The sequence below is a fragment of the Manacus candei genome, unplaced genomic scaffold (assembly GCF_025592945.1).
Source record: "Manacus candei isolate 608988 ecotype Guabito, Panama unplaced genomic scaffold, ASM2559294v1 h1tg000088l, whole genome shotgun sequence".
NCBI lineage: Eukaryota > Metazoa > Chordata > Aves > Passeriformes > Pipridae > Manacus > Manacus candei.
In genome coordinates this window covers 2,043,654-2,055,650 of record NW_026138136.1, presented here as the reverse complement: position 1 = coordinate 2,055,650, position 11,997 = coordinate 2,043,654, and the positions used below count along the sequence as shown (strand labels likewise).

Here is an 11,997-nt window from a genome sequence, read left to right as displayed (position 1 = left end):
CAGAAGTTTTACTCTCTGAAATCATAGTACCCCAGTATTTATTATCTTTAAGACAGAAAATTTATCCATCATTTCACTTTGATAGAGTAAGATGTCAGAAAGTTACCTGTCCATATCAACATCTTCTTGTATATTTGTATGCTTAGTGAGTAAGAATACAGACATATAACCTCAACATTTTTTTCTCAAATATCTTTAAATATTTAAATATCTTAAAAAGACTCAAGAGCTTCATTTGATAAAGCTATCTAAGATGCAAAGGATCAGCCCAGGTTTCTTTCATACCAGTTTAACAGACTTTTGCTACACATGCAACTTCAGTACATTAAATACCAATTAGTTTTATCAAGATAAACACAGGATAAAGCTCATTGTGCTTTTTCTTGGTGTTTAGTTGACACAAATGAAGAGCCAACATACAGGCCTTCTCAATATTCACACATGGGTACAATTGGTGGATGGTGGTGTATCTATCCGACTTTTATTTTCCTTAGCATCATTCAGAGGTGACTTTTTACCCGTCTGGCATTTGAAGACTTGTTTGTAGGCCTTCCTAAAGTTTTCAGATAGAAATGCATATATAACTGGGTTCACAGAAGAATTGCTGTAAGCCAGGCAGTGTGCAATTACCCTGAAGAGAAAGGAGGCTTGAGTCAGTGGGAAAACTCCAAATTCAGCCCAGAGATGGATCACGTGATGCGGCAGCCAGGAGATGCCAAAAACCACTACCACCACCAACACAGTCTGTGCTGTCTGAGACAAGGAAAGGAAAACACAGATGTCTGATGAGCACTTGAAGAATCAGCTTTAAACCTGCCTCAAAACCATTATTTGGTGGAAAAAAAAGTACACTGATACAGACCACACTGGAATATTTATTACTGATTTTACCCCATTACCTGTATGGGCTTTATTTTTCATAGTGAACTACTACAAAGGAGAACCTTAGGCTTAAAAATGCCATAGTAAAATGCAAACACATAACTTTCCTCAAAGAGAAAGAATGGTGTTCCCAACTCCCTACACAAAAGCCTAGCTTTTTCTGAGGTGGATGTAAGCCTGATGTAAAATAATATTAACAGAGATCTTTGGGAAATCTCATCCAGATCTGATGATCTATATTTTAGTACAGTGCACAAGGACTTCTCATGAAAATTTCAAGAGAGATCTAGTATACATGAAGGCAGCTCATGGAAGAGATTAGAGCAGTCACTTTGCTCAAGTGCTTACTAAAGACGCAGGAATTTTTTTGAAAGTATCTCCTTTAAAGATAGAATTTCCACAGGGAGTGTCATACAACCACATTCTGGGATACAAGTAGAGGAAAAAAAAGAGTAAGGAGCTTGAATTTTCTGGTGATTGCATGTTGTCAAAAGCAATCTGGAAATTAAAACTCACCACCAAATACTGAATTAAAAAAATGGAACACAAAATATCCTCAGTGCTGCCTCCATATTCCACTTTCACTATTTATGAGGCGAACAGCCATCAACATCGTTAGATCCATTCTGACAGCTGCAGAATCAGTTAGTACGACCCTCCAGGTGCTGAAGGAGTTCTGTCAGGACACAGTGGAATTTGACTGTCAATGTTTTTTTTTAGCTTTCACTTAATTCAGAAACAAGTTACTGCTTTGCAGTTGCCTAACTAATTAATATCTACTCATCCAACAAGTATTCTTTCAACTCAATTAGCCTCCCAATTGAAAGTTGATAATAATTCAAAAGCATATTATGTTATGGGTCATTATGATGACTATATTAATGCTTTATAATGTAATTTTTCAGAAAACTTAGTCTCTAGACTTCTTCACAGCCAAAACTAACCCAGTGACCATAGAGTGATAAATATTGCAGCACAGAAAATATGTTGAGTTTTTGATAGTTTATTGAACTTGGTCTATACTTCTTGAACTGATTAATGCTCAGTAATAATTCCGACTGATCTATCTAATCAGAATACGAGTTGACTTAGAGAAACTCGTGGGGAAAAATTTTTGATTTCTGTGGCAACAGGCCAAAATAACTTATGACAGATACTGTTGTTGGTTAGCATAATCTCACAACAGAAACCAGAGGACATTATATCTGTAGTTAATACAATTTGTATAGTCTTAAGCAATCATCTTTTCAAAAGTGGTTCCTCTACTTAGCCCTATGGAGTTTAAGACATTTGCCAGTAAAACAGCCACAGAAATGTTTTCTTTTTCAGGTCTCATCAGTAGAATGTCTGTTAAGAAGGGTGTACAAATTAAGAGCAGTTCATTCTCTGATCACTGTGTTAGATGTGTTAATATTCCAAATGAAAACAGATTTTCAGGATACCACATGTACTTCAAAAGAGGCATATTACTTCAGTTTGTCCAAAATGCTAAAAAAAAAATTAACTAGGAAAATCACCACCTTTCAGTAGATTACAGATGCACCTGAAAGCAGAGGTAGACCATGTGTCTCTTTTAACTTTTACTGAAGTTATTTCACATCTGCAGAACAAGCAATTTTGCATTAGGAAACCTCACAACATTTGTTTTATCCCTTTATTCCTCCTAAGCCTAACTTCAGAGCTTACCTTTTCAAATCATCACTGTCTTGCAAACAAGGTATCACTAAAGAGCAGCTCTTGTTTATCTAATGGGGGTTTGCTTAGGGTTTCCCATTAGCAAATAAAACTTACCTGATATATTGTTAATACTAATGCTTGGTGACCAAAATGCATGAAAAATATAATTTAGGCAAATTAATATTTTTCATTAACTTTTTTCCACACAAACAGCAAATTTATTGTAAGGTTCTACTACCAAAATATTCCTAAAGGTTTCAATACAGCCACAAATGTATAATTACACCTGAAATGCATTCTTAACAAGACAGTAGAAGGAAATAAAAATAAAAAACTATGGTAACCAGAGAGAGCATTAGCACACTAATGAATGTAGTGTTTGAAAAACGTAAGTTTGGCCTTAGATTCAGAAACTTATTTTCTAAGGCAAAAGAAAAGTTTTGGCTTACTTTTTTTTCCCCTTTTGATTACTGAATCCTGATTCATCCAAGCAGTCTTTATCATGTCTGTAATACTTTACCCTGAAGCTACAAATGCTAGTTCTTAGCCAGATATGTAATTCTTAAGAGTTAGTGTTTAGCGGAATGCACAGATTTCCAGTTTGAGAATAATTTAGATTAGAAATGGTATTATATAGAATGTCTTTGAAAACTACACAATTGGCCTTGACAACATTAAATGCAAAACCATATATATTAAGTATTTTACAGAATCAGGGTTGTAAAGGTCCTAATTCTAGGAATCGAAATCTATTGACTAGGGTATTTTTCAGGAAAATAGAGAATGCATAAATAATAGCTTACTTATTCCCTGCTGAGCCCATGTACATCTCATTTACATTGCAGACAGTCTGCATGTCCATATGGAAATAGTGATCAGATCAAATGAAGAGCTATTGCCTAAGGGATTTTTCTGACTCCAGTGTCATAAACTGAGGAGTTAGTTGATGATTACTGTGGTCAAATCTGTATTATATTAACTGACAATTTCTTGGTATAAACACATCTTTCAAATATTGTTCTAAGTCACAAAGCTTATATTCTGCTTTAAAGACCTTTAATGATTCTACTGGTAACCAGTATGTAACTTGCATCTTGAATGTAGAACCAAAAAACACTGTGTGGAAAAATCAAAGAAGATAGGAGAATCATTAAAAGTCTCTTATTAGAGACCCTAATTTTAAACATATAACAGAGAAATTCTTTAAAAAATATTAAAAAAACCAGCTAATTTAAAAAAATCCCATTATTTAGTCAGGGGAAAATGCCTGTGAGAAAAAAAGACCAAAACCATTTAATTCTAAAGATAGGTTGTCTCTCCATGCCTAAATTTCAGATGCTTTGAAGTTCAAAATATGAGGATCTCAGGTAATGGCTTGATGTAATGTGATGGAAAACTTGGATCAGAAAAGATTCCAATCCTGCTAAGTTCAGAGGGACACTGAATACTTCATGAAATACTTAATTTCAGTTTCTTCTTTCTGTTACATCTTTAGCAACAAGCAATAAAATACCAAATGTGTTTAGCCATAAAACTAAAATATAAAAAAATAAATAATAGTAATGAATACAATATACCTTTTTCTTGGATGCTTCTGACTTCTTTGACATGTTTCTCAATTTCTTGTGCAGGTGGTTAAGGACCTGAAAAGATTAATTTGTATCTTGTATTGTATTTCACCATTTCCTATTCAAATAAAATTCAAACCCACATATCTTAGAGTATGCTCTTCTGCACTGTATGATTCCCTTACAAGCATTGCTGATCCAATTTACACATTTCCAAAGTGCACAGTATGAAAACTGAAGGAAATACATATCTGCATCTGTATGAGTCCACAAATATGAAACAGACCACAACTGAATTCTTATATAAAAATTCAGACATATTACATTAAAAATACATGTTATGAATTAACAAGGAAACCCACCATGCACCTAGAATTAGCAACCACTCTTCTTCCATTAAAAATCAATACCTGTTAATTTAGAATGACTTTTACTGAGTGTAACACAAGAAAAATGTATTTTGAGTCAGAGTTTTTCTGTGTCACCTGAGTAATTTCCTTCTTTCAGATGGATTTTTGATTAATGTAATCGGGATGCTGGCACTACTTGATCTTCAAAAGAAGCTTGGGCTTTCAAAAATAATTTATACTAAAATGAGGCACAATATATGAGGTGTGACTTTTATCAACAATTTTATGATACTCGCCATGCATCTTTCATGAGTAATTTTAAAAATATGTTACAAAAAGGCTCATCATCCGAGAGCAGGATCCAAATTTCAACACAGTACTTTACACATAAGATTTTGGATAGTGGATGCACAGAGGTACATGCCCTACTTTATCTGCAGTCATTATTACCTGAATCCAGTATATTCTTATGGTATGATTTGTAGGCATGGAGGGCAGGGAATGTGCTCTTCAGCTGAATATGCTTAACATACTACAAACCATACAGAATAAAAAAGATAAATTCTTATTAAACTGGAGGATTTAATTAAAATACAGCAAGAGGAATTTTTTTAGAGACAGCATCAAAGTGAAGGGCTCTGTTAGATGATGCTGCTAGGTTGCATTTTACATTGCTCTAAGATAAAATGAGAATAATATAAAAGGTAAGATCATCCAGATTTAGTAGGTAAAATAATCCAGCTTTAAAATATTTTTTTAAGGAATGTAACATTAAATTTTATGGTCCATAAGGCCTTCTTAAGGTGGGGAAAAGGGTGCAAATTCAAGTTCTTTTATATCATCTGGGGACATTTTCTTTGTTTTCTTTGGGGAGCACAGCTAACCACTACCAGGACAGACATCAAAGTTACCTAGAGATATGATCCCACTCTGGCATCTGAGTCTTAGAGAATTAAAAGAAATAAATTGGTATTTGTGAATAACCATAGCTCATCAGCATATTCCACTTTTTAAGTGTCTACTCTTAGCTACCAGTGAATCAAGAACAATAATAAGACTAAAAATTAATTGTAACCACTTAATATTCTAAGTGCTGTCTGTTTGTGGTTGTCTGTGCACTAACATGTGAAAGACTCATACTGCAAGCACTTCCTATTCTGAAACACTATCCAGACTGCCACCAAGACTAACCTGAGCTCAGGAAAAGCAGGGAAAATAATAAATCAGTTTTCCCTGAGAAGGTCCCCTTTTGGCTTTATTCCTACTTTCTTCTTCAGGATGAAGCAGACCAGAAAATGACAGAGGAAACCCTGAAGTCCATCAGAAGATCAGGAAAATAACCATCTGGCTCACAGACTTTTGATTCACTTACCATCACCCTGTACAAAACAGCTGAATTGCTGGGTCCATTGGTGAAAAATGTAAAACTAAAAAAAGGGCATGCAAGGAATAAAATTAAGTTCACTTCCCATCACTGCTGCACAATCTATCATATTTCCTTCACATAATTTACAATGATGGGCTGTTTCACTGGACCCTCACAGTCCGAGACTAAAATCAGATAAACTCATCCCAGAAATCAGAACTGCAAAGTCTTTTTTTAAAGTTACAAATGTTTTTGTTTTCTGTGCTTAAACTTTTAGCACAAATTTTCGCATTGCATCTCTCTCCAATCCAATCCAAAGAAAGATGCAGTAGACAAAACCGTTAAATTGGATATTTGGTGGGGATGGGAGATGGTGGTGGAGAGTTTTGGTGCCAATTTAGATGATAACTTTTAAATGAATCCTTTTCAACTTCCCCTCTTTCAGATTATGTATATATTTCATAAAATAAGCATCTGCAGTGAAAACATGCCGGCTCTAGGTAGTAGTGTACCAGATGGTATGCAAACTAGCAGCAAGAGAAATATGCAAAATGCAATTACCTATCAACATCAGTGGAACAGCACTCAAAGACCTACACAGAATGCCATGGAGGGATAAAAAGAGCTGTGTTTATGCACAAACACTACGAGGTAAATGAAAAACACTCTCCTTATCGCCCATTTCAAATTATCTCTTCTCTGGGCCAATGAATACTAAATTATTCCTCTAACAGCCACTGTCTTTACCTGAATGAACAATAATTCTACATGCAACTCTTAATTTGTCTCAGGCTATTTCTCTTAAGAAAGTATTTCAAAATATCCACTAGTACATTTGCATGTATTAGTGGGTACATTTGCACTAATATAATTACATTGCATTTTTAACCTATGGAATTAAATACCCAGCTTGCTAAAAAACAGGTCCTAACCTGTTCTCATAAGATGCAACATTTTTTTAAAAAATTAAGCTCTGTAGAAAAGAAACATGAAACTTTTCTAACTCCAGCTTTCATGTCCCTGTTCTTAGTTGGCTCTGAGGGAAGGAACAGCTTTTCTGTCTTCCCATCTGCATGTATACAATAATTCCACTGACTACACCTTCATTATCAGCCATTGAAAATCATGCAGAAGGAAATCATGCAGAAGGAAAGCCAGGTCATTATCTAATAAGAATGAACTGCTTGTTTAACAGAGCCATAATGTAAGCATTACATTCTGAACCATCTCTGTAGCATGAACCTGATTTAAATTCAAGTGCCATTGCCTGCAATCCATGTTTTAAAGTAATGTTGCTACTTCTATTGTCACAATAGATCCTTCACTCTTTCAATTAAGTGTGTCACTCTTTTCAGTGCAGTTTAATAATTTTTCCCCTTGCTGCTCAGCAAAATTTAAGATACAATATCTGAAGCCAAAAACCACATAAGCTTGTATCTTATGTTGAGGTTCTTACTTTTTTTGGCTTAGTTTTAACCAATTCGATAAATCATACATGACTTCTGTGAATTCAGAATGCTCAGAATGATAGATAACAATGGAAACACTCCCAAGGCAAGACATATTTGTTTTTAAAAAAGCTTTTAAAATCATACATCTATAAAAGGAAAAGTTTGTTAATAATTACAGGTGTCCAACCTAAAGGCTTGATTGAAGGAGGCCTGATTTTCAAGGACTGAATCCTTGAAAAGCTGTGATATCCAAAATTAGTTGTCACATTGCATGACCCTGGCAGGTGCCAATTTTTGTTAGAAGCTGTCTGGGAATCATTTATCACTTCACTCTTTAGGAACACATTAGTGAGCAAATGTTGTAGCACTGTTACAAAGCACACACAGAAAAGTCAGTATTAAAAAAATATGGCAAGTAGTATGATAAGCAATGAAAAAGTCAGAATACAGACTGTCTACAAGTATGCAGTGCTGTGACTCAACTAAAAATGACATAATCACTGATCCTCTCTCTTGAGTAGTAAACTTCTTTCAAGATTAAGTCTGTGAGGCAACAAACGCTTGTTTCCTACAGATTTGTGACTTCTTGACTGTGTCCCCCAAAAAGATGTGTCTTCTCCATACATAAGACCTCTTCCCCTATGGCTTGTCTGATGTTTAGCAGTTGAGTGCAAACTGACTCTCCTTAAGAGAGGATGATGGAGACTTTCTACCTTCTTCACTCATTGGCTGCTGTTTTCACAAAACTAGGGAAATATCAGTCCTCCTGATATTTTCACTTCTCTATCAAAAATTTGGCTGAAACTGAAGTAAAGTTATTTACGGAAGAGAGAAAAGGTGAAACTGTACACACAAGACACAGAGCACAATCTCGTGAATCTCTACTTGAAGAGCACATCACGTGAGGTATTTTGGGAAGACACTGTTTCCAAATACCTGACACTATCAGAACTTCTGCAGGTTATCCACTGGGGAAGATATAAATCTTTCCTAATACAATTTAGGGGGAAGAGAGAGAGAGAGAGAGAAAGAAAGAACTTGGCTCCCTATTAGAGTGCCTAAAAAATGAGACTTTCAAAACTTGAAAGTTCAATTGCAATTTGCTTATGTAAGAAACAGAACTGCCTTAAAGCAGTCTGGAAAAGGCAATATATTCAAATAGAGAAATTAGTCTCCTTTGTCTTAATCTGTATCAGATCTTAATCTGTATCAGAAGATTGCATTATTTCACTGATCCACTCTTCATGAAAATCAGTGAAGTCCATAAGAAACTAATGCAGAGACTAACCTCTCCTATGAAGACAGGTTGAGAGCTGGGGTTGCTCAGCCTGGAGAAGAGAAGGGTCTGTGGAGACCCTTTGCCAGTCTTCCAGTACCTAGAGGAGGCCTATGAGAAAGCTGGATAGGGACTTTTTATGAGAGCATATAGTGATAGGACAAGGGGTCACAGCTTTAAGCTGAAGGAGGGTAGGTTTAGATTAGATATTAGGAAGAAATTCCTTGCTATGAGGGTGGTGAGGTACTGGAACTGTGGATGCCACATCCTCGAAAGTGTTCAAGGCCAGGTAGGATGGAGTTCTGAGCAACTTGGTCTAGTGGGAGGTGTCCCTGCCCATGACAGGGGGTTTTGGAACTAGATGATCTTTAGGGTCCTTTCCAACCCAAACTGTTCTATGATTCTATGGTCTTTATAGTACTTCTGATGGTATTCCACAGCAGCAATCCTCTAACTCTGTGTGCATTCAGAAGCCAAAATACTTGTTGTACTTCATAAAACTTTATTAACATCAATAAAAGCTTCCAGTGACCAATTTACTCAAGATCTGTCAGAGTAGCAATGGCTTGGAGAAATCTGAAACTTCAGCTCTGATTTTCAGCTACTATCATCCTTAATTTCTTCCTCACTCTACCCCAAGTGCCCAACTATTGCAGATGGAGATTTGCCAGCAGCTCCTAATGAGGGCAGGAACAAGTGGGATACAAGTTGTGGGGTACAAATACCTTCAATAGCCTTGTACACGTCATGGCATTTTGCAGTGTCATTGACACTGATGGGATACCAGGTATGTCCTAGGTATCTTCTAAAACTCAGGCCTTCAGGTTAGATCTTCCAGTCTGACACCATGGCAAGCAGGATAATACGTATAGACTCAAAACTCATCACCAAGCAAGCATGACATCCTAGCCTGGCAATAATTTAAGCACATGATTTTATTGTAATATTAAGTGGCCTTGATTTCATTGACTTGTTCTGGGCATGTTTTTACATAGGGTTGCTATTGTTGGCTTGGGGTTTTTGTTGTGGTTCTTTTGGTTTTGTTTTAACTACATATTCATACTAATATTGAGATATCTACTTTTGTAGAGGTGCTTTGTAACAACAGGATGTGTTATATTTACTATGCATATATTTTGATTAAGCATATTTCTTTCTTTCCTCCCTATATTGTGCAGGACTATCCTAATTTAGAAAGTATTGTTTTCAGTTTTCTCTCACATAGACTTCATACTAAAATTGAAGATGCTTTGTCTTTGAAATAGGGAAAAATTAGTAGCTGAAAAGCTCCCTCTCCACTCATTCTGTAACATTCTCTGTGCAATATGTAGTGTTTTCCTCAAACTGATGATCTATGGCTACAGCTCAGTCTTATTCACCACTGTAGATGAAATACCAGTGTATTCACACAGGGAAAGCAGTATTCAGTTTATGTATGAAAACATACATTTCTTCTTCATTTGCCAGGTTGGACTTGTTTCTCTACAACCAGTAATTTAGAAATATTGTCCTTTGAGCTCTGCATGCCTTGATTTTAGCAGAGTCAGATGCCATTCTAGTCTCAATTTGCACCTCACAATTACACTGATGTAATACAGAACAGAACATAAAATTCTTTGATCAAATTAACTACTTCAGGCACATCTATTGAACTTGCCAATTAAAGAACTGTGTTCTCAACATTTAAGCAGTCCTTATCTGCAAGAGCAGTCCTATCCTCTCAAATGTAAATCACTGCCCAAGGAGAAATCCTACAGCTGAAGATTGCTGGCACAGAAACAGCAGGATCTCTGCCTAACTCAGTAGGTAGCAACTCTTGTTCCGGATCCTGTTCAGCAGTAAGCAGAGGGCCCTATGCTGAAGGCTACAATTATTACACACAGAAAAATAAGCAGAAAAGTCCTTAAATACCTGTATTTAGGTACCCTTGCTTATTACTTTTTCCTGTGTGGGTCCTCATGCCCTGCTCCCTGGAACTACCTTCCCTTGCTGAAGTCAGAGGCAAACCTCCCATCAGCTTCAGGTGGGGCAAGACAGGGCACATAGGGACCAGGCAGTGGGATGCACATTCTGCTCTTCATGTGTTAACTGGACCAGACCAAACTGGTAGTTTGTGTCTTTTTTAAGTGCACTGCATTTTAAAGAACGACTGTGAAGCCTGGACAACTTGTTGCTTTGTTGTACTTCATTGAGTTAAACTCCTCATACAGCACTGCAAGAAAATAAAAGAGTTGTGGTGACAGAGAAAGCAGCAGAGCACTGGGACTTCTCAGCATTCTGCAACAAGGAAATCTGGCAGAGAGACCCCAGTAATTGTCAAAACCACACCCCACCCCCCCGTTCACCTCATGCAATCTCTGTTTTGACCTGTACCACTGCACAGATGTCATCCCCTCCCAGCTATAAAACCTGCTCCCTCCTCTTGTGCCACTGCACAGATGTTGTCTCCTCCCAGCTATAAAATCTGTTCTCTCCCTTTGTGCCGTAAATTCACCCCTACTTCTTTTCCTCCCAACAATGCCACGTCCCTACACATGCCCAGAGATGACCCTACCACCATCCTTGACATCTACCACCATCATACTCCCCCATTCCTTTTACATTTGCCTCACCTTGGCATAGCAGAAAGTGATGAGAAGCAGTGGCAGCAGATATCCAAAGACGAATGTGCAAACCACGTAGACCTTCTTGTGGCGTGGGTTGGGCCAGTGCTCCCAGCAAAAGGTCTGGTTGCTGGTCTCACGGTGGAAGATGCGCTGGTGGTGAGCCACAGGTGAGGCCATGGCGAAGGAGAGTGCCCAGATGAGCCCCACACCCACCAGCGCGTTGCGGGGAACGCGCAGGGCCGAGGAGCGCCGGGAGTGCACGATGGCCACATAGCGGTCCACGGACATGGCCGAGAGCGTGAAGATGCTCACCAGCATGGAGATGGTGAAGAAGTAGTGGATGAACTTGCAGATGAAGGCACCCAGCACCCAGGTGGGGAGCACGTAGACTGTAGACTGGAAAGGAATGCAGAAGAGTAGGTAGGCCAGGTCCGCGATGCTCAGGTTGAGGATGAAGATGTTGGTGGTGCTTCGGCGCTTGCCTGGCTTGCTCCTTGCCAGCACCGTAATCACCAGGGTGTTGCCCAGCACCCCCAGGGTGAAGATCAAGCCGAAGACGATCAAGGTGATGAAGTTCTCGATGCCGATGCCGAAGAGGGGCTTCCCCTCCTCCTCTGGCAGCCCAGAGAGGTTGAACTCCCCGCGGGGCAGCTCTGCCACAGCTCGGGACCTGTTGAGGGGTCCCCCCGCGGGCTCCCGCGGCTCCATCCTTCCCCTTGCGCGCCGGGCAAAGTTCCCGCGGGCGGAACGCGGAGCCACCGCTCCCCGGCACCGCGGACGGCGGCGAGCCAAGGGCGGCCGCCCCACCAGCGCCGGCAGGC

At 38.5% G+C, this 11,997-nt stretch overlaps 1 protein-coding gene across 1 annotated transcript; it reads right to left on the bottom strand.

Moving 5' to 3' along the window:
- Nucleotides 1-228: 228 nt before the first annotated feature.
- Nucleotides 229-11,997, bottom strand: GALR1 (galanin receptor 1). Its single transcript, XM_051812803.1, has 3 exons — nt 11,183-11,997; nt 4,137-4,202; nt 229-753 (listed from the first exon to the last, which is right to left on the bottom strand). The coding sequence occupies exons 1-3, from the start codon at nt 11,882-11,884 to the stop codon at nt 436-438; spliced, it is 1,086 nt and encodes a 361-aa protein (XP_051668763.1). The 5' UTR covers nt 11,885-11,997; the 3' UTR covers nt 229-435.

What these genes read in the sequence shown, in the direction of transcription:
- GALR1 (XM_051812803.1), bottom strand. Translation starts at nt 11,884, where the DNA reads ATGGAGCCGCGGGAGCCCGCGGGGGGACCCCTCAACAGGTCCCGAGCT. An exon ending in TCACTTTCTGCTATGCCAAG is followed by an intron (nt 4,203 to 11,182) that starts GTGAGGCAAATG and finishes TAATCTTTTCAG; the next exon opens with GTCCTTAACCACCTGCACAA. An exon ending in CAGAAGCATCCAAGAAAAAG is followed by an intron (nt 754 to 4,136) that starts GTATATTGTATT and finishes TCCTTGTCTCAG; the next exon opens with ACAGCACAGACTGTGTTGGT.